Source organism: Magallana gigas, chromosome 1 (assembly GCF_963853765.1).
Source record: "Magallana gigas chromosome 1, xbMagGiga1.1, whole genome shotgun sequence".
Taxonomy (NCBI): domain Eukaryota; kingdom Metazoa; phylum Mollusca; class Bivalvia; order Ostreida; family Ostreidae; genus Magallana; species Magallana gigas.
Window position 1 is genome coordinate 70263591 of NC_088853.1, and position 22738 is coordinate 70286328.

Consider the following 22738-nt stretch of genomic DNA (forward strand, 5'->3'; position numbering starts at 1 on the left):
TTTAACAATAGATCACATGTATTGATGTATCTCCACACCATTTTTTTTTTTATTTTGCTATAAGAAACAAATCTCTGTAAGCAATTCTGGATTCGGTGAGACTTAACTAAATATATTTTTAGTTGTATAACTAACATTGCATTGACATCATGTACAGGTAATAGTAGAACGGATTTAATTTACTGTGGACTTCCTTATTTAACACGATGACAAAATATTTCTTCTTTTTGTCTCACATACCCTTACATGTTAATCAGACAAACACCAAACATATAAGTTGTTACCGCCCTAGGGCCATGTTCCTCATACGAATGAAAAGAACACATTTAACCGTTTCAAGTCCACCAATGAAGATATTTCGTATTCATTCACTCATTATTTTTACTGTACCGATAGTGGCTTAGTATCCTGGATATTATTTTTATAAGTTCCTTTTTCTATTAGGTTAATTTCTTATTTCAATTTTCCATATGATCCACACCAAAAATAAACAAAGAAGAAAAGAATGTTGTTGTACATTTCATTTTCGAAGGAAATTTATTTTCTTAAGACAGTAAAAACAAAAATAAAAGTCGTAATTTAAGTTCAGACTATTATAAAACCTTTGATATTGTGTATATAGGTTTTAAAAAATGATATTATTACGTGTGCATACAGAATAGGAGAAACGTTGTGTTTTCCAAACATTTTAGAAAATGAAACCAAAAATAAGTTTATCTTTTGTCAATTATTATTTCTCCTCATCTTCAGAGCAAAAAAAATGAACTTAAAGCAATCACTAAATTGTTACCCTTCTTTTTGGAGTTCATACCCTATGTGTAGGTCATATTCAAACATCAAACAGAGTAAAAAAAATACTACTTAATTACCATTTGAAAAAAGAGACACTTTTTCAAACTGATTTTCGTCTTTTTTTGGAAACAATATTGAGATTAACGGCACACTTTGAAATCCGAATGTTAAGCATCACTGTATACCAGTACGAAAGTGAAATAGATTTATAAATACTAAACAATTTTATGTACACAATAATAAAAAACAATGTTTGTTCTAAAATTATTTAACGTTTTGATTCATTTGTAATAATATGGTTACAAAAATAAAATTTGCTGTATAACATTTACTGATAAATACAAAACAAAAATGTTAAAATGTAATGGAAAAAACCATATTTTAAATAAATAAACATTCTAGTTAATGTAGTATTGCATTGTTTGGAAAAAAAGGAAAACATCCAACGAGATTTGATTCATAACGAAGTAATTGAGAGGCGCTTCATTGGTAAATGAATTGTAAAAGTATATTTACGTATTGCATATAAGCTTTTTTTGACTGTCACTTTGATATGATATTCACAACGATAAAATATTCGGTTGATGAAGGAATCAAAGTGCATAGAAATATCGCATATCAGGTTTCTTCTGACTGTCATTTTTATTTGATATCCACAACGATATATTAGTCGGTCTATGAATTAATCAAAGTCCATACTAGTATCGCATACCAGCTTGATTCTAATTGTCAGTGGTATTTGTTATTCACGACAATATATATTCAACGGTAGGTATCAAAGTTCATAAACGTATTAGATGTTGTCTTGTTTCTGACTGTCACAACTTCTTCACCTAACAAAAATCATATAGAGTCAAGTTAACGGATATACATGCACACTGTAATCACGTGATAAAAAATTGAAATAAAATAAAAAAAACAGAGTTTAATTCATAAACACAAAAACATAATGCCTCTATATATTTCTTGGATTCTTGTAATTTGTAGTCTTAAGTATGTCTATATAGACAAAAGAGAAGTTTTCATACCTTCATTGCCTGAAAAAAGGAAACGTTATTTGTAAATTATTTATTACATTAGTTGATTACATTGTACATTAGAGTTTAAATCATAAACAAAAAGACATAAATATTACCTTTTATATATTTATGGATTTCTTTAAGATTTATAATGTCTTTAATATGGTAATGTAGAAAACAAAGTACTATTCACATTTCCATCGCCTGAAAAGAAAAAAAATGTTAATTGTATATTGCAAATAATGATGATTTTCTATTTACATATTTTATTTTTAATATTCACTTTTATCAGAATTATGTTTAATCCAGTGAACTAACTTACCACACATGTACGACTAGTTTTTTTTAAAGAGTACCAAAGTGTGTTGACTGTTAACTGACTCCATAAGGCTGAAAGGCCTGTAACACAATGGTAAAATTACGAATTAGTAAATATTTAAAATAACAATTTGAATTTATGAAAAATCTATGGAGATAACACACCATATATTTAAAAAAAATGGCTAAATTTGTTTTTAATGTAATCCGAAAACAGCTAAAAACACATATTTCCTTAATAAAATTAAAGGAAAAATTAAAAGTCCGTTAAAATTCATCAAAATAAATATAAATGGCACCTATTCTTATACAATATCGATTTTTTTAATAAACAGCTGTCGATGTTTCTGTATGTTTTATTACATGACATACGTAAACATTAAAACCATGCGTGTATGCACCTAATACAACACGTTCTTGATTTGTCAGAATGAGTATTAAAAACTTTAAATAAATTTATTCTATATAAATGATAGAAAGTTAAAACAAAGTAATACCTACATATACACTATAAATTGCAGGATGATTTAGGATCACGTTTTACTAGAAAACAGGTATCGTCAAAGCACCCCCCAACAGATTATTGTCCGTCATAACAAATGATTCTACAAATTACATATATATAAGCCACTGTACAATCGTACTTCAGTTTCTCAAATATTATTATGAATTGTATAATGTAAATGTTAGCATTCCTTTTTAGCACACGTTTCTTACAGTATGTCTCAAAACAAGAAATATTTCCTAACCTGTCGTTTATCACAATACGTACACATTTAAAAAGGCGTTGTTTTTTTGCTGTACAATGACTTGTGGGTTTTTTTGCCCGAAACCTTCGTGTGATGATGCTGTCTATGCAAGACCAAAAAATATTATTATTAAAAACATTTTACGTTAGTATACAGTTATAGTACACTGTTAAAGGAGCCTAGTTGACTCTTTTAGTGGTATATGGTTTAACTATTATACCGATACAAACAATAATTCAGAAAAAAATAAAAATTAAATTATGACGGGAGCTTGTCATTCCTTTTATCGTTTACTAACTTAAACTGGTTCTCAGACTCCTTAGTTTGTTTCTACCTGATAATTGTCATGATTTATTCGGAATATTGCGGACTGTTTCCATAGATTGAAGGAAGTTGAAAAGTATGCCAAGAGATCCATTTGTTTTGATGGGGATCAGTCTGTACATCATGATTTTCAGGAGGTCTGGAAGAATTTTTTTGACATTATAATTAAACAGTCAAAACGCCAATGCACATTTAAGTGTGATGTAATAAAATTATTTTAACGGATTACTCGTGGCATCGTACGAATTAATTTCGAATGACTGTTACAAATGCCCAACGAATCGCTGCTGCAGTGAATGCCCATAGAATCGATGCTTCTGTAAATGCTGCTACGGTGAATGTCCAAAGAAAGGTTGCAGCGATGAAAGTCCAAGAAATTGCGGTTGCAATAAATGTCCAAGGAATTGCTTTTGCGATGAATGTCCAAGAAAGTACTGCTGCAGTGAACGTGAGTAAAGCTGCACACTGGAATGCATGCATATGAGCTATTTAGAATACAAAATAAGATGTTGTATTACTACTGATGTATTCTATTGATTTACTCTTATGCACTGATAAGATGATTCATATAAGCGCGAATAATCACTTTGACGTCAGAGTATGACGTTATCTCTAAAACCTGCCAAAGAAAATGACAGCAGATAAAAAGATTTGGCGGAAGGGCAAACTCTATTTTACTGAAAAGAATTGTTAATTAATAAAAATTCCATACATTATGAATACGTAATAATAACTATAGCAAATTCACTTTATAAATGGTTTCTTTCACCAGACTATTAATTCTAATTTTGCTTACAGAGGCCTAAAATAAAAATTCATTCTTGTGTTACTTTAAATAATTAGATTGTGAATTGAAAAATGATATGGAAATAATTTCTTTTAAACTATTATATTAAATAGTAGTGCAAACGTTTTAACGTAGCTCGCGGGTTTGCTGACGTCACAATAGGATTCGACGTAAAGAGTTGACCGTCATAGTAAACTCATACATTTTTTTTTTTAATGACAAATGAGATATTTAGAAGTATAAAGGATTTTTTTTAAAAGCTTAAATGCGGTTTATGACTGTTTATACAAACATTAATAATATCAAGTGCTGAAAATTTAAACATGTCACATACATTGTCACGTTTTGTTCTATAAAGATAAAAAATGAGTGTGCGTTGGAACTCTTCCATTTAAAAGCATGTTTTAAAATAGAATGTATGCATTAACTTCGCTTTTTTTTTACAATAATAACTTCCGTAATCTGTAATACTGATTATATTTTTTAAAATTCTTTTGGCTTTAGATAACTGTTTTATTTGATTATTAAGTTATAATGTGAGTAGTTGCCTGGCATTTTATTTTTGCATTGATTGACGCAGAGTTTCATAAAAACAAAAATAGCAATTTTCTGTATCTTTACAGCCTTACAATAATTGCATTTGATAACATTAAAAATAATGTCTAATTAGCATTTACATGTTCTAAAATGTGTTAAACAGCTAGTCTTGTCAATAAATGCATTTCAATTTTTTGGTTTTCAGACGTAAGGAAATGATGACGTCGGGCTAACGCTGTAATGAAAATATAAAGTTTTGAGAAATCTTTTAAATCTTTAAAGTTTTTTTGCCAAAAATTGGCCGAGAACACATACTGATTATTTTTTATGAATTGATTCATAATTATCTCCTCTGTTTTTGTGTTGAGTATGATTAATTTCGTCTGAATCGTTTAAAAGTTTGGAGCATAGTTTTGTAATGCGTTTTTCGGTTAAAATGTGCATTTTACTATATATTTCATTGAAATGGCGTTGCTTGATTTTATTAATGGCACTGTATTTGAAACACGATAACATTATTACCGCGCAGACGAATCTTAAATAAATTTTAAAGATAAAACTCTAAAACATATGGATCACGTGGACAAATTTTCAAGGTAGGTTTTCTCACAAGCAGGTAAACCCGCGAGCTACCTTAAACTGTAAAGAAATGTTATAAAAATGTTAAATATCGTAATTATTCACCTCTACGGGAATCAAACACAATTCGCTATATCCGTAAATTCGTTATATCCGAATTTGTTACAACTGTAAAACGTTGCAGTTTTGTTAAGAAGTTTAATTGGGACCCAAAAAAACTTTGCTATATCCGAGAATTCGCTATATATCTGTATTCGTTCTAAACGAGTTTTACTGTAATTACCAGCGGGTTTGCTGGTGTGATGGATATTCAAGTTACAAGTATGTTCCTATCTCTTCAAAGGTTGGTGATTTCCCTCAGTGAGATACCTCTTTGAAAACATGATTTTAAAAAAATATATAATTAACAATAATCTGTTGATATTTGTTGAACACAGAGCAGCTGAAATACATTTCTTTACTATAATACACGCTGTTTTACTGTTTTGGAGTTGTTAATTACATAATTAACAATGTCAATATATATACACCACGCTAATTTGTTGAATGAAACATATATATATATAATATTGTTATGTAAAATAATCCATAATTAAACATATTATCTTACAAAAATATAGGAATATTTTAAAATTGATGCATCATGACAGAAAACAAATTTAATAGGGAAAAGATAATGTAAAGTTATCAAGAACAGATTAAAATGAAGTTGTAGCAAATTCTTGAAATTAAAGCAAAATTATGTTGTATCACAATTGCGCACTTTAAATAATACAATATGTACAAACCTTTTTAGGTTGCAATCAGCACAGCTAAATTAGGATTTTGTTTTATTAATCAAAGTTGCATTCTTACCAATTGAGCAGTTCTTGCTATTTCGTCTGGTTAATACTTATCAGGTACACCTCAAGGATACATTAAAAAACGCGTGCAGTGCATTTCCGAATCTAGTAAGCTACTCAGAAAAGCGTTCGCGTAAACATTTAATATTCTAAAGACAAATTGGATGTTCACCTTTACGATAGAACCAACAATGTGTATTTGGGTCTCTCTCTCTCTCTCTCTCTCTCTCTCTCTCTCTCTCTCTCTCTCTCTGTTTCTCTGTCTCTCTGTATGTTTCTTATTGTTTGTTTGTTTTGTATTGTGGACACTTGTTGTTTTTTACTGGTGTAATACTGACCAACAGCACACTCACTGACATACGTCCAACATCAATTGGATAAAAACTGATACACTTTTAAAGATTCACGATTTTGTTGAAGGGAAATTTAATATTTGTCAGCTTTATTAAGTAAGAAGACTTTCCTGATGCGCCATTAACGTGGTTATATGAATGCTGAGTAAAGTGGTTCATTTCATTGTGTGTAAATAGTTTGTGAATATAATTACAGTGTTCATGTTAAGGTGTATGCATTTAGGAGTGTATCAACATATTTAGTATTTTGAACGTTACTATTACCTACCATATATCAAACTGTAAAGATATAAATCATGATTAGTAACGATTTAAACATGTTAATGACATTAAAAATAATTTAACCCGTTTCGGTTTTTAACAAATCTTCTTGAGTTTTACCCTGCAGCTATGATTTTGAAATCACTAAAAATAGAAAACAGGTATATCGCCAACAAACTATAGATACTATGGATGTAATATGCATAATGTTGATTCATATCAACAACATAGACAGATTCCATGGAAGCTAACCTACCTATATCACAATAGTCTCCCATCCAGCCTGGATGACATCCTCTGTCACACACACCATTCACATTGTTGCAGCCCGTACAGTTGTCGTTACATACACCAGTACAATCTTGTCCGAACAATCCATACGGACAGGCTGTATAACATAAATAGATATAAATAGATAAATTGCAATAGTTTTTTTATCACGCAAGACAAAAATCACCTTTATACTACTTCCTCTTATTTTCCATCAACAGTTAGTAACATGTAATAACCGATATCATTTAATAGCAAACAATTAATTGTGAAAACATGTGTTTCTAATGAATCGCTAAAGTTAAAATCACCGTTTTCGCAGAAGTATCCTCTATATCCTTCGAGGCATCCGTATTCACACAGACCAGTTTTATTATTACAACCTGCACAGTTTTCGAGACATTTTCGAAGGCAATTTTCTCCGAAGAACCCGCGCTGGCACGCTAACGAAAAAAGAATACTCAGCACTCTTTGTAAATACTTCTTTATAATACAGATTTATTCATACGTTAATAAAATAGAAACATCTCCTTAATACTCACGTGTTTTACACAAATCCCCCTGAAAGCCAGCAATACATCCGGTTAGGCATGTTCCATTAGTATAGAAACATTGGTTTATTTCACGGCAGTGTCCGCATGTATCATTGCAGTCAAATCCAAAGGATCCTCTGTCACATTCTATGATTCAGTTTTATACTCATCGATTAGCATTTGTATCAAGTAAACATAACTTGTGTAAAATAATTTAAAAAAATAAAGTGCTTAATTCACAATCAATGAATCTTTGGTGCATTTCATGTTTCTGCTATAAGTAAGTGTAATTGTGTCGATAATTATAAATTTGGCCGTATTATAGTTAATATGTGTTGTTGTTCATTTAATGATGTTTCAAGACTTGTTAGACTTGTAAGCTTTTCAAAAAAGAAACATATTCTATAAACCCACAAGAATCACCACTTAAAACTCTCTGAAAAGGTCATCTGGGAGGATAAAAGTGATATAAACCAGGGGAAGGGGTATTCTGATCTATGATTTCTACCAATAAGTATTTTTGAAAGAAATTGTGGTAGTTCTAAAGGGCATGTTTTTAATAAGTCTTTAATCAACGCCTTCTTTAAACATTTTTTTTTTTTGGTTTAAATCTTATCCATCAACATGTACATGTATAAATAAATAAAATATTCTAAATAAAACTAAAGAATCTTATCTAGAAAACAAAGCATTTGAAAGATTTTTTCTATCTATAATAGTTTTCGGATAGAAATAAGACCACCTGTATTAAATTGTCACTAATGTAATACGTGTTAAATCATATCCAACAAGCTTGACCTGATTTGTTAAGGTCAAAATCTAATATTTACATCTACCAAATATAATTTCCTCTATTACTTACGGAAACTTATAATTATTTCATCGCTCTATAGAACATACATGACTGATATCAACACGCCCTGATTATCAATTGGTCGAAACCTACAGAAAGCTAAGGAAAACCACCGAATGCACGAGAAATAATCATCATGTTTTCGGACTCTAATTCTCATAGGAGACGATTTTGGCTGTTATATTTTAGCTAACGTCATGATGTACATTAAAAGTAGTATAGTTATTTAAACTTACTTTTTATAATTAATTTATTTATTTGTTAGAAGAAAGATGCGCCCTTTGATGATTCATCAATGGTTTATGAAGGTAGCGAACATTGCCACAATAAAAAAAACCAACAACACATAACCCGCGTTAGTGAGTTATTTATTTTTTTCTGCAATGTCGCTACATTCATATCCCGAATGAATCACCAAAGATAGCATTTTATTGTTTAAGTAAATGAAAGGAATCTACAAAATTTGGAAAGGACTATATTTGATATATTTAAATATCTGCCACTGTTTTAACAATTTTTTGACGTCATTTCTACATTATGACACCACCTTTCCCACACTTGTTTTAAATATGACAAAACTCTCTTCGATGCTTTGGATTTTCAACAAGACCACATTTAACTTAACCAGACGAGAAAACAACTTGAACTTGAATTTGATCTCAATTTAAGTGTGAAGAATCTCTTTCCTGGCAAATGACTAAAACTCTAAGGACCGCTGTTAGAAACAGGGATTACTGGCCGACAGATAATCTGACTCACCCTTAGTCACTCTAACTTCCTTATTTTGCAAAAAGTTTGATTACTAGTATATAATAGACAGCTAAATACAAACCACTTTAACCATGTATTTAGCATTAGCTTTATTTTTTAACCCAGGAATTTTTTGTACAATAGCACTTGTTTTAAATATGATTTCATAGATTCCACATTATTTTTAAAGCTTTTTATTATATTTTTTAGGGGCGAGAATTGCATTATACTGCATAGAGTCCTTTGTGATATGATTTTTTAAATGATGCTTAATAGCACTAGCCTATTTTTATAAGGATGTACCGGGCTTCATTCTTCGATAAACTAAGAGAAAAGTCGTGTTTTAAACTGTCCTTTCAAAGAAACATAAAGAAAACAAGCTAAATACCCTTTCTTCCCTTTTTTATAAAAGAAATGTATACGGAACGCCTGCGATTTTTCTTATAAAAGACCGTTTAGAATGTTATTGACCTATTTGTAGAACAATAAGATATTGAACTTATTATGAAAAGTGGAAAATAAACATTAGACCATAATAAATCTAAAATTATCACTTACGTGTTTTACATAAATCTCCCTGATAACCAGCATCACATCCAGTTAAACATGTTCCGTTGGTATTGGAACACGTTTTAATGTCACGACAGTGTCCGCATGTTTCATTGCAATTTTCACCAAATGATCCTTTATCGCAAGCTGGTGAAAGAAATGAAAATGTTATAAAGAAAACACATTAAATTGATTTTACTCTTGGTACAGTATACTTAGCCTCACAACAGACAAGGTAAAGATATATGTTATGGTTGTTTTACAAACTATTCAATACCATTTTGACACTCATATCCGTGCCATCCTGGGTAACAGCCAGAATCACATGAACCATTGAATCTGTTACAACCATCACAGGTGTCGTTACATCTGTCAGCACAATCTTGTCCAAAGAATCCGAATAGACAAGCTGAATGTAATATACAACATAATATGTATAATAAATTAAAAGCTAGATACATGAAAAAATGATGCTTGTCAAATTTTCCACTAAAATGAAAGTAAAAGTAAGTTTGACTTATTACGTACATATTATATAATATTTACATTTTCAACTGTCTTTGTCTGTGATAATATTACGAATCAATGTTTAACCCTTAAACCCAATAACTTCATAAAACATGAGTGACACAAAATGGTCGTGTCTTATGGTATAACCAAAAAACGGTATTGGCTGCGCCGCGTAGTAAAACATAACATGTGCTACATTAAAAAAAATAGTGATGTTTTCAAGTGTACAAAACAAATTAAATATAAGTAGTATGGAATCATTCTTTAAATATTATAAGGTTATACTTTTGGTCAGAGCGTGGTCAAATCTATCATATGTACCGGGCTTCATTCTTAGATAAAATAGGAGAAAAGTCATGTTTTAAACTGTCTTTTAAAAAAAACATAATGCAAACAAGCTACATACCTTTTTCCCTTTTTTATAAATGAATATTAACGGAATGCCTGCAATTTTTCTAATAAAAGACTATTGAATGTTATTGGCCTAATTTTAGAACGATATGATATTAAACTTATTTATCAGGAGTACTTTTGATAGGATTTCAAATGAAATATCTAGAAAATGTGTTATTCTCTACATAATTTACCTAAATTCATAAAGTAAGGAAAATAGATATATCATATCTATCTTGACGTTTTATAGGATCTCAAACAGAAAAGACACCGGCGGGGGTATTAAGGAAGCATATGGGCAATTTAGCGTCTTATTTTGACTGTTGTATTCAAAATCGTGAAATTAAAAAAATGTTTTGAATAAGATCAAAAACGTAGTATTATCCTTTAGAATAGATGTCAGTGCAATAAAATCGGGTAGTACATCATTGCCACATTGGTGCATTATCACGTGACAACTATAAATAGCTTACGTATATTCCTTAACATAAAATGAGATAGAACAACACTACCCCGCGGCTTACAAAATAAAATAAACATATCAAATGAAAGCAAAACATCCCAGTTTCATCAAAACTGCTGCTAGAATCCTATGTTTTTCCTTATTAAAAAGTTATTTATCCGGTTCTCGTAAAACCTTCCCAACTTTTATAAAGTTTGCACAGAAAACGGCAAATTGCATCAAAACAACACACAACATTGGATTCTAGCAGCACTTTTCAACCTAAGCATTGATCAAACTAACGATGCGTATAAAATTTCAAGTTCAATATATACGGGGTAGTGTTGTTCTAGTCGGATTTTTATATCGTAAACAACGACAGGGGAAAGCCTTGCCGAGAAATAAAAGCAAATTTACATACCTTTTGGCGAATGTTTGATAAAACTAACATCTTCTCCAGTATTCTTATGTTCAGTTCTCAGTAAATCACGCCACAATACTTTATTAGAGTTCTTAGATTAGTTATATTTTGAATATGTTTACAATGCTTTCAGATCAAATTCACACGACATTCAACTTTTAGTCATGACGTCGTCAATGTGTAAATCTACGTAATACAAACTAATTTCTGGAAAAAATTGTCTTCAGTATTTTTTATTTGTATTTGGTCTACGTTTCGTTGCTTAGATATTTGAATATGTACATTATAACTAAGATAAGTGGTTTCACAGAATTACAAGTAACTCAGATTCCATATGCTTCCTTAACACCCCCGCGCCTGGAATAATTTGTTTTTTGATATTGACGTAAGAATTAATAAAAACGCTGAGTGTTGTAGGTATCAGAGAGTTTCTAATTATGAAAAGTGGAAAATAAACATTAGATCATATTAAATCAAAGGTTATCACTTACGTGTTTTACATAAATCTCCCTGATAACCAGCATCACATCCAGTTAAACATGTTCCATTGATATTGGAGCACTTTTTAATGTCACGACAGTGTCCGCATGTTTCATTGCAATTTTCACCAAATGATCCTTTATCGCAAGCTGGTGAAAGAAATAAAATGTTATAAAGAAAAAACATCAAGTTAATTTTACTCTTGGTACATTTTTTGCTCTTTGTATTATTACTGTTCTAACACCCCCCCCCCCCCTTTCCTAGTATATATATACAATTTTGAAATTATTTTAGTATGTGTCTGATGAATCAAAAATACTAGGATAATTATTTCCATGCAAACGGTAACCATGTTTGTTATTGAAGAAAACTAAGCACAATTATGTTCGATACAACTGCACAAGGCTTACGATATGCAAGGTAAAAGCAATAATTAACATGATGTTACGTCTTCTTCACCTACTACTAACTTGTAAGTAATGGCTGGTCATGTTGTTATCCATGAAATTGAGGAGAAAACAAGTTCTCTTCTTTACTTAAGTTTTCACTTGCACTTTACATTAAACTTTATATGTTTCTTCATTAGAAAAATATAATCTGGACACGAATTTTGCAATTGTCATTCCAGGGACCTTGAACTTGCCTAAACGATATTTGTTTACAATCATGACACACCCATTGGTGATAACCAATCATTGTAAGGTGTAAAAATGTTCAATGTTCCTCACTGAGAAAGATTCGGACCGGGCAATCTTGCACAGACAGACGGACCGACAAACAAACGGACAGACGAGCGGACAGATAGACGGACAATGTGATTCCTATATACCCCTGAACATTGTTTGCCGGGGGTATAAATACAGTGCTGCTATCCTGAACGTTGGCAAGGATAGGATAGGATAGGATGCAGGATGAACGATACATGATAGAAATATAAAAGTTAAGTTCTATCCTATCCTATCCTATCCTGCATCCTGTAGCCAATCAGATTCGAGTATAAATTTTATTTTGCGAAACGAAAATTGGCTTAACAATGTATTTTCGATGTCAATTTAATACGTTTTACAAGTTAAACCATTTAAGAATATTTATTATATCAAGAACGCGGTGCATAACATTGACGCGCGCTAAAATGTCGGCGCTACATCTTTGTCAATTCGTACGCAAGTACGGAGTTACTGCGAGAATTCGATGCAACATTTGACAACGTCAGAAATAGATTTCTGTATTTACTTCATTTAAAGTCTGCAAAGTAATAAAAGCTTGAATTTATAAACGTCCAATTCAGCATTTTAAAAGATAAACATGTATACAAAAACAGACATTGCTTCACGTTTCATACAATTTCTTCGATGCCCAATAACTTGGATGCATATTTCTGTCCGATATTAACCTGAACATATCGAATTAATAAATGTTAGGTAGCTATAAATGCTTAAGAATTTATACTTTAAAAAAAACTCTGAGTGGTTTAACTATAAAGGATATAAACTTCCTAAAGGAATTATTCATTTCCCGATCGTGTTTACATTTATCGCCAAACGAATCGCTCCAAAAATGGTAATTACGCTCAGTTATATGTAATAAAAAATTATTTGATAAAGATATGTGACCAAAAAGTTCCTCAATAAGTGCATCGAAGTTATTTATCTGGTTTTTTGTATGCATAAATATAATAAAATCTAAAATCGAATCGCTTACCTGTTTGTTTACGTTATTGTGTCCATCCCGCGTACGATTTAATTTTACCGTAGCACAGGTAAGTAAGTTATCTCACTCGAAGAATATTCGGTTTTAAGATTTAATTATTCATTTAGAGTACTACATTAATTGATAAAATCATTTAATTATGAAATTTCATTTCATTAAACTTGCATTCCTATATTTTAAAGGTATGGGATAAGAAAGGATAGGATAGAGCTCATTTGCAGGATAGGATGCAGGATACAGGATACGGGATATAGGATAGGATAGTTTTGTCAACATTCACAATAGCAGCACTGTATATGAATTATCACAAAATATATATTATATTTTTCTTTCAGGGTGTGTCAATATCTAACATTATATATTAAAGAAGCAAACAAGTTTTTATTTGCAGTGAAATACTCACAGTAACAAAACAAAAAAATACCTTATCATTTTGAATGAATTGTAATTTTGTTTCTATGCGTACTGCAAATAAATAAGAAGGAGGAATGATTAGATATTTGCAAAAGTATATTGATTACCTGATTTACACAGGTAACCTTGATACCCAGGTTTGCAGCCCTGACAGGTACCCGTCTCTAAGTGACAGTAACAATTGGTATCTGGACAGGCAATAGAACAGTTAGCACTGTAAAAACCTCCAGGACATCCTATGGGAAAAAAAATAATCAATTACCCGGACTCATTTGATGTGTATTGAAAACGTGTGTAGATATGTCACTATTTCAGTCTTTATCGAAATATTAAGTTATTATTAATAAGTTAATTGAGTTTATAAGCATGTTAATACATATTCATATTGAGATCGTAAAGGTGATAAATCGTTGGAGAATCAGATATTTAATACCCTAAGTAAAATTGAATGTTATACACGCACTTAAAGCAACTCCCACAGTAATTTGACTATGTAATCTCAGCTTGATGATGGATAACCTAGGCTACAAGTGTAATTAAAAAATGACAATAACAAACCGTTATCCATCACAAAACAAGAGGCCCATGGGGCCACATCGCTCACCTGAGCAACAATGTCTTTATATGGGTGTACAAAGAATATTGTGCCGTATTGCCCCTCGGTAGAAAAACAAAAAAAGACTAGAACCGGAAGTCCAACACCTTACACACGCGTGTCATTTATAATTGCTATAAGACTATTGCATAATTGTTTAAATATTCCTTTCCGTTTTCAAAAAATCGCTGACGGAAATTCTGTCGAGTATAAGAATGATAACTAGGACTGTTTTTGTCTTCAACAAAATTAAGGGCTTTTCGACAGCCCCATTATCCCTTTTTAATTAAATGTTTAAAAAAAATTATTCTCTGATTTATTTCCAAGTGTTCTAAACGCCTTGGTATCCCCAGTTGCTTAGATAGGAACCTATGAGTAGTGCAATGTGAAAAGAAAGATAACTCCAGAACTTTACAGGTAGCTACACTACTAATTCCCAGAGGAATATTTTCAAAAAAATCATATAGAAATAAGTATTCCTTCCTGGGACACAAAATTTGGTATGCCTATAGTATTTATGCTCGACATTCTTACAGCAAAGCGAGATAACTCTTACATAAAAAATTTTTGAAATTTAAACAAGTGATGATCTTTGGGCTTTCCAAACCCCTACATGTATAAGGAGTCAAAAAGTTGCCCTCGGACCATAATTTTAAGATTGAACTTTTTATTCTGAACAATAAACTGAAAAGATTTTGGATATTGAATGAAGGGTAAAAAAAGCTACAGCTAAAGGGCTGTTTTGAACGTTGGCCCCTGCAGATCCCTTATTCTTTCGAATTGTGTACCCAAAAACTTTTCCGGTCTGCGCATTGGTTGTGTCATTACCCATAAAAATATTGTTATAATTACTCATAAACTTTTAGAGAAAACGAATCAGGCGTGATTTTAGTTTAACATTGAAACTCCCATAGACATAATAAAAAAAAAAAAAAAAAAATAAGTCTTTTCGACCGATAGTCGAAAAGCCCAAATTATAAAAAAAGACAAAAACAATAGGTCTTTCCGGCCGAATGTCAAAAAGCCCTAAATACTAGAAAATAAAGAAAATGGGGGAACAAGATAGCGCAAATGCCCACTTGGTTTAGTCGTGAAATACAATTTCAAATATCGAACCCACAACCTAAAAATCCTAGCTCTATCATACTACCTTACGTCTGGTGCTCTAACCACTGAGCCATTTCAGTTACAACAAATACCGTTGTTAAATGCAATATGCGACTTCAACCACGAATTTACGGACTTGTATTATTATTCTAAAACGTTCAATTGTTGCGATACAAAATGACATGTTTAAAGTATAGTGGGTCATCTCTCCACTTTTTCGTTGATTGAAATCGGTTTGATTTTCTTTAAATCTTATATAGACTATGACAAAAATATGGAGCTCAGACCCACTTTATAAAAGAAAAGGCATTGAAGTTCTAAAAATGACACTATTTGGAGGTTTTGGCACGCATGCACCAGTTTAAATCAACCTATTCAAAACATTTAACCTATCTTATGGTTATAAATCAATGTTATGTTAAATATACATTGTTTTCAATAATGTGAAAAGAAATTATGAGATTTGTTAATATTTTATTTTTATAGTATCTTATATATCCTCGTATAGGCAGTTTACACGCCTTATTCACCCATCTTATGTATCCAAATTTTACACTTATTTTCCTACACTTAATCTTTGACATTGTACCTTTATGAAATACCATTTTTACCAAAACATGAGATCCTATGCAAGATATAAAACTAAATTTTTGGTAGGGGTACACTGTTAACTCCTCTTACCTTTATTTTAGTTCTGCCATCTCACTTTATAAAACGATCAAATTATATATGAGAATATGGACATATATATAGGTACATATTCATCTTCAACTACATTGTACTAGCTAGTTATTTATTTCATTAAAAAAATTCGTACATGTGAAAGAAGAAAATTGTACCTCAAGACGCTCAAATTAAGAACATTCTAAAATTTGATTGGTCTTCCGCATTATAAACGATTGTTGTTTACCAGACATGAACTCGTGCTACGTTTTATAACCTTACTTACTTGATCGATGAATACATTCGAATGAAAAATGTTATCATGTGTTATGTTAAAGAGCTATTACATGTATAATCAATGCATAGGCGTCGGACTTAGCCGTACTCAAAATCTTTTTCTTTTTTGCTTGTCAAGATTTCTGATAAGGTTTTAAGGTCTAGCCCCCCCCCCCCCCAAAACCCCTCTCAATGAGCCTCAGTCTGCAATGTATTGAAAGACATATCGTTCTATTTTACTAAGGCCCACCCTATATTTTCATCTTTATTCAAAATCAACATTAACAAATGGCTACAAATAAAGATGATTTTTCGCTGTAATTTTTTTCTTCAGAAAGCGATAATACATTTATCCCCGTAACAGTAATGTTTTAAGCTGTTTAAAAGAGGTCGTTTTCATTTAATTGTGTCTGAAAAACCAACAAAGTTGGTGTAGATTCGTCGTATAAGGAGGGGGTCCCAAAAGGTTGTTACACCATACTGTGGTTACATTAATTTTCGTGGGTATCAATTTTCGTGGATTTTCTGAAAACCACAGTTTCAAAGATACGTAATTTAGTGGCCAATGATCCTATCAATACTAAATGCTAGTTGAAATTGAACTTCAATGAACATATAATTTCGTGGATCAACTTAAAAACGAAATCCACGAAAATTGGTGTTCAACGAATATTGATGAAACCACAGTATCATCCTTTTTATTTTTCTGTACAGGTATTTAACGTTTAGTGACACATCTTTAGTGATAAATCAAAATTTCAGCGTCAATCGTAGAATTATAAGCAATATACAAAACTCACAATTCTGCTTGGTTTGAGTAATTTTTTTGTTCACAAGAGTTAATTACATTCAACTTAAGATTTTTAAACTTGGTATTTCCTATTCGAAAGGAACAAAAGCATGGCCTCAGTTCTGTGAGTAAAGCTCTGTATATTGCTTGTAATTCGAAACTTGACACAGCTGAATATGGTTTGTAGAGAGAAAATTGTAAACAATTAAAACAGAAGAAACATGCACTAAAACAAATAAAGAGCACAATTTATTTTTCATAATATAGAGTACTGATCAGACCCAACCTAACACAAGAGTAAACCCCAGCTTAACCCCGGGTTCACTTTGGGTTTACTTTAGGTTTACTCGAGAATTGCTTTAAGAGTCAACTATACGCACTGAAGTGTGAAGCAGACTTCTATTTTACAATCCTACTGTCTGTAATTCATGCCCCTTGTATATTCCGAAAACACATGTAGCGTCTGCTTTCAGGGTATACGTCTGATCGTGGTTTACTCTCTGTGTCCACTCTGGGTTTACTTGGGGTTTACTCTGGGTCCACTCTAGTAAACCCAGAAAGTAAACCCAGGGTTTAGTTGGGGTTAACTTTCTGTTAGGTTGGGTCTGATCGGTACTGTATATATATACCTATGTATTTCTAGCAGCAAAAACAATCTCCGTTTAGACTGAAAATGCACAGCATCTGAACAAAACACGTTGCATTATAATCAACCATCAGGTAGAGATCGTACCGAATTACCAATAGAATGCATAGTATTTATATTATGATATGTTGTTAGTGCATTTAATTTTGCTTATTTTGCGCAGGTAAACAATTAACTGTCTAATTTACTGCTGGCTTTATTTGATTCGATACGTAAAAATTCCAAAATACAGGCGATATTTCCCATCAAGTTAAAAAGCATAAACGAAATTCAAAACAACACGGTCACGAGTGAAAATGTCAACGCATTGAAAGATTTAACCTCAATTCACTTCACAAAATCGGCACAAATATGTTTAGCATGTTTCAGGTATCCCTTCGCACGTAAACTGTTGCACAACATGCAAATTCATCTTTGTCAGTTTGACCCGTTTGTCATGCGTCAACATTCAAACATGACTGCTTTATACAAAGAACTTTCGTTTTCGATATGGAATACCGAACCCGAAGTTATAAATTGATTGACCGCGATTATCTCTATTTTCATTTTTGCAAATTAATCAAATTTAAAACAGAATTCGCCAATAATTTTTGCAATATATATTTTCCTTTCCATAAGGATTAGTTATGCAAAATAACGTTGAATTTGACTCAGTAGTTCTTGAGAAGAAGATTTTTTAAGATGCACCCCCCCCTTTTTCTACAGTTTCGATGTTTTTTTCATTTTAAATAAAGATAAGTCTTTCATTTCTAACATTTATAACTACCTTTCTATAGGGATGCTTTGTGTCAAATTTGGTTGAAATTGGCCTAGTGGTTTAAGAGAAGAAGTTCAAAATGTGAAAAATTTACAGACGGACAAACAGACGGACGGACGACGGACGGACGGACAGACGGACGACAGACAAAATGTGATCAGAATAACTCACTTGAGCTTTCAGCTCAGGTGAGCTAAAAAAAATAAAACGAAACACAAATTCAAAGCAAAGCAACACGGACCTCTAAAAAGATAGGGGTAGGATTAGGTGCCTAGTAGGAGTGAGCATCCTCTACATTGTAAACAATGTATTCCGCCGCTCAGCAAATTAACACTGCAAACTTCAAGTATGTAAAAAAAAATTATGTTTAATCATATGAAATGAAAACTTAAAATGGGCAAAAGACTTGGGTTACATGCGTTTTCTTTTAAGTTAGAACTACATTTTTGTGCGGTGAACGATTTCAGTGGTTGTTCAGTAGATATCCGGCATCGTGTATCGTAAATGTAGCCTCGCCATTGCTTATGCAATGAGCCCTGCTAAAAGGTAACCAGCATTTCAAACATATTTAAGTCTTGGCTAATGCATTGTTAAAACATTCAAACATGGAGTTATTCAAATACCCCAACATAGTATATCTTACAATAAATTTATATCATGCAAATTGAAACATGTATCTACACATCTTTAAAGATAATATGTTTTGACAATGTACAAAAGATCGCTACATGATAATCGGGATATCCCCAAGAAAAAAAATTCAACAAAGTTTTTCTTAAAAAATCATTTTTGCGATTCCTGCTGGAAAGGCGGTTTCAGCTATTATGGTCTTGTGCGCTTGTGTGCAAGCGCGCACACCCGCACACAAACACATATGCACATACCTCTGATTTACAACTAGTACTGAAAAGTGGGCTTAAAATGATACAATGATAATAAGGTTCTTGTGAATATATTTTCTTCAACAACAGGAGAACTATTTAGTTTATTATACTTAAAAGTTAAGGATATTGTCGTGCAATGCGGTTAAATGTCTGGAATAGTGTAATAAAGTTGAGGGTCGGGCTTAGTATAATAGCGTTATTGGTTGGGCGTGGTGTTATTAGGTTAAGGGTCGGCCTATTGTAATAGCGTTATGGCTAGGGCGTGTTGTAATAAGGCTAGAGATCGGCCGTAGTGTAATAGTGTAATGGGTAGGGCGTGGTGTAATAAGGCTAGGGATCGACTGTAGTGTAATAGTGTAATTGGTAGGGCGTGGTGTAATTAGTTTGATGGTCGGGGTTAGTGTAATAATAATGTGAGAAGGGCGTGTTGTAATTAGGTTAATGGTCAGGCGTAGTGTAATAAGTGATGGTTAAGGCGTAATGTAGTAGTTTAAGGGTAGGGCATAGTGTAATAATGGAATAAGGGCATAATGTAATATGGTTAAGTGTTGGTTAAGTGATGCAGTAATCTTGTAGCACTCTTGTAAATTCAATAGTACCCTAGGTGAATTTGTTATCATGGGTAAATAGTTTATATATGTACCATATGTTTCTCTCGGCTTTCATGATATTTTGGACACAAATAAAAAAAAACCCATTAAAAACTATTTTTGTTGAACTGATCTGAAAATCTAAGGGTTTTTTCTAATTAATACATGCATTTATTTGAACTGGTTTGAAAGTCATATTTTTTTAACTATAAAAACATATAACTTTGTGGAAATACATTATAATTAAATGAAATTTTTAAGAAAAAGAGATCTTAAGAGTCAATCACAGGAATCGAAAATCATAAAAGGCTGATGATGCAATTTTGCTTTCACTCATACTGGCCATGGAATAAGTAATTTGTTTTCATTTTGGTGTTTGTTCTTTGTGTTTCAAAGTTTCGTAATACTGTAATTTCATATCATATTGAAATGGTACAAATGTGTACCTCTAATCAAGTGTAATCAAGGGTGATGCTGAAGAGGGAATGATAGAGGAATGTGCTTTGTTCATATAAGCGTCCTTACAATACGTATTTATTGCATAGAAGTGAGTGAGATACGGGTATATTTTTAGAGAAACAATTAAAAGAAAAAGGAATAGGCATTCAAAATATGAATTTATCTACGCTCACCGCATTCATGTTTTCTAAAAATAACACGTAGTAACGCATGTTTAGTCATAACCATAATAACACATGTACATTTTAGTTTGAAAAATAGTTTCTTGAACTGTTACGAAAAGCAATCGAAAAAATATCTATCTATCTATCTATCTATCTATCTATCTATCTATCTATCTATCTATCTATCTATCTATCTATCTATCTATCTACATCTACAAAGTATTATTCCCTCTATTTCTTACGAAAACTTATATTTAATTCATAGCTCTATAGAAACAGCCAGACTGATATCTACATGCCCCGTTCATCGATTGGTCGAAATCTACAGCGGTTGAAACTTGAGTAGAAATTGACAGGTCTGAAATTGACACGCCCTGTTTATCGATTGGTCTAAACCTACAGTGACCTACAAAATGTCACGGACTGCATGAAATAATCATGATGACGTCAGACTCAAAGTCTCACAGGAGACGATCAGGCTGTTCCTTTTAGCTAACCTACTTACGTACATTGACAGTAATTTAGCGAATTTTACTTACTTTTTATGATCAAATTATTGATTTGTTAAAGACAGATGTTAATATAAACGATCAATGCAGAAAAAAATTACATAACCCGCAAACGCGGGTTATGTATGTATTTTTTCTGCAATGTCGCTACTTTCATATCCCGAATGAACCACCAAAGAGGGCATTTTATTGTTTAAATATACACACCCTAAAACGTGCTACTACACCTCTTAAACTGTTACAACAGAGAGAGAGAGAGAGAGAGAGAGAGAGAGAGAGAGAGAGAGAGAGAGAGAGAGAGAGAGAGAGAGAGCGTGTGTGCTGTTTATAATACTTAAATAAAAGTTTTTTCTCTAAACTAAATTATTTCGCTTTAGGTTATTATAGTCGGTCATTTGAGCGGGATTTTATTTTAGGACTCCAAGTGCTTGTCAATAAGTTTTAAGTACAGTACAGATCACGCCATGCGCCGCGTGCTACTTGGCTTGCCCTACATAGCTGGAAGAAAATCATCGAATTAAATATTTTATTTTACGTTTGTAAACCGATATTTAAAAGAGAGTTCCTATTTGAAATTATTCAACAATTATTACCTGATGACTTTATATAAATAGTGCCTGTTTGGGAGGGTAACAGTTGAAATTGACACCCCGAGAAAACCATTGTCAACCGACGCGAAGCGGAGGTTGACAATGGTTTTCGAGGGGTGTCAATTTCAACTGTTATCCTCCCAAACAGGCACTATTTATTTTGTTATACTGAATGTCTTTTTTAAAAAATTTAAGAAAATTTTACTGCTTTTATATAGGAATAACGTGAATTCTACAGCGAACCGTACGCGCATAATTTTCGCGCATGTAACATTTTTTAATGTTACCCGTTGCCAAGTGCGTTGCTAACGCTGAGGGTGATAGTAAATATTATTAACTGCGTCTTAACCAATCAGATTTCAGTATTTAACATGAAAGTATAACAAAATGATTTATGTCATGTTCTGCAGATCAGAGTCCCGATTCCTCGCTGTTTATTGTTACTAGATCAATTCTTTAATATTTCAAAGGTATTTTATTTACCTTAAAAATATTTAATGATTTCAATACAAGTGCATAAAAAGAAATAGAAAGATACTTCTTAGAATTATCGGCAGATCGCTGAATTAACAAATATATAAATATAAATATTTAAATATATCGGAATAAAGTCAAACAGACTAATCAAAATTAATACTACCTCCGCTTCCCAGTTTTCAATGATGATACGTTTCACGCAAAGTATCAAAAACGGGGGAACGGATAAAAGATTTTAATAAAATTGAAATTTGTGATACATCATATAAATGTATATATACCACATATCTCTTACTATAATTTTAAACAAGAATTTAAACACCACATGAAACTAATATCAGGGGG

The 22738-nt window shown here is 31.9% G+C and overlaps 1 protein-coding gene across 30 annotated transcripts in view; it reads right to left on the reverse strand.

Annotated features, from left to right (window-relative positions):
• Positions 1–22738, reverse strand: part of LOC105330549 (multiple epidermal growth factor-like domains protein 10) — a 119582-nt gene that overhangs the window by 86787 nt on the left and 10057 nt on the right. For 6 of the 30 annotated variants that reach the window (XM_066070520.1, XM_066069658.1, XM_066069744.1 and 3 more), the window contains exon 4: positions 13994–14122. In XM_066070520.1, the coding sequence (XP_065926592.1) occupies positions 13994–14122 (129 nt within the window). Of the gene's footprint in view, positions 1–1401; positions 1626–1745; positions 1830–1927; positions 2016–2133; positions 2211–2630; positions 2735–2901; positions 2982–3211; positions 3342–3431; positions 6950–7142; positions 7275–7373; positions 7512–9525; positions 9664–9793; positions 9926–11773; positions 11912–13993; positions 14123–22738 lie in introns of those variants that run through there. The other 24 variants (XM_066069991.1, XM_066069823.1, XM_066069916.1 and 21 more) reach the window with 22 other exon arrangements.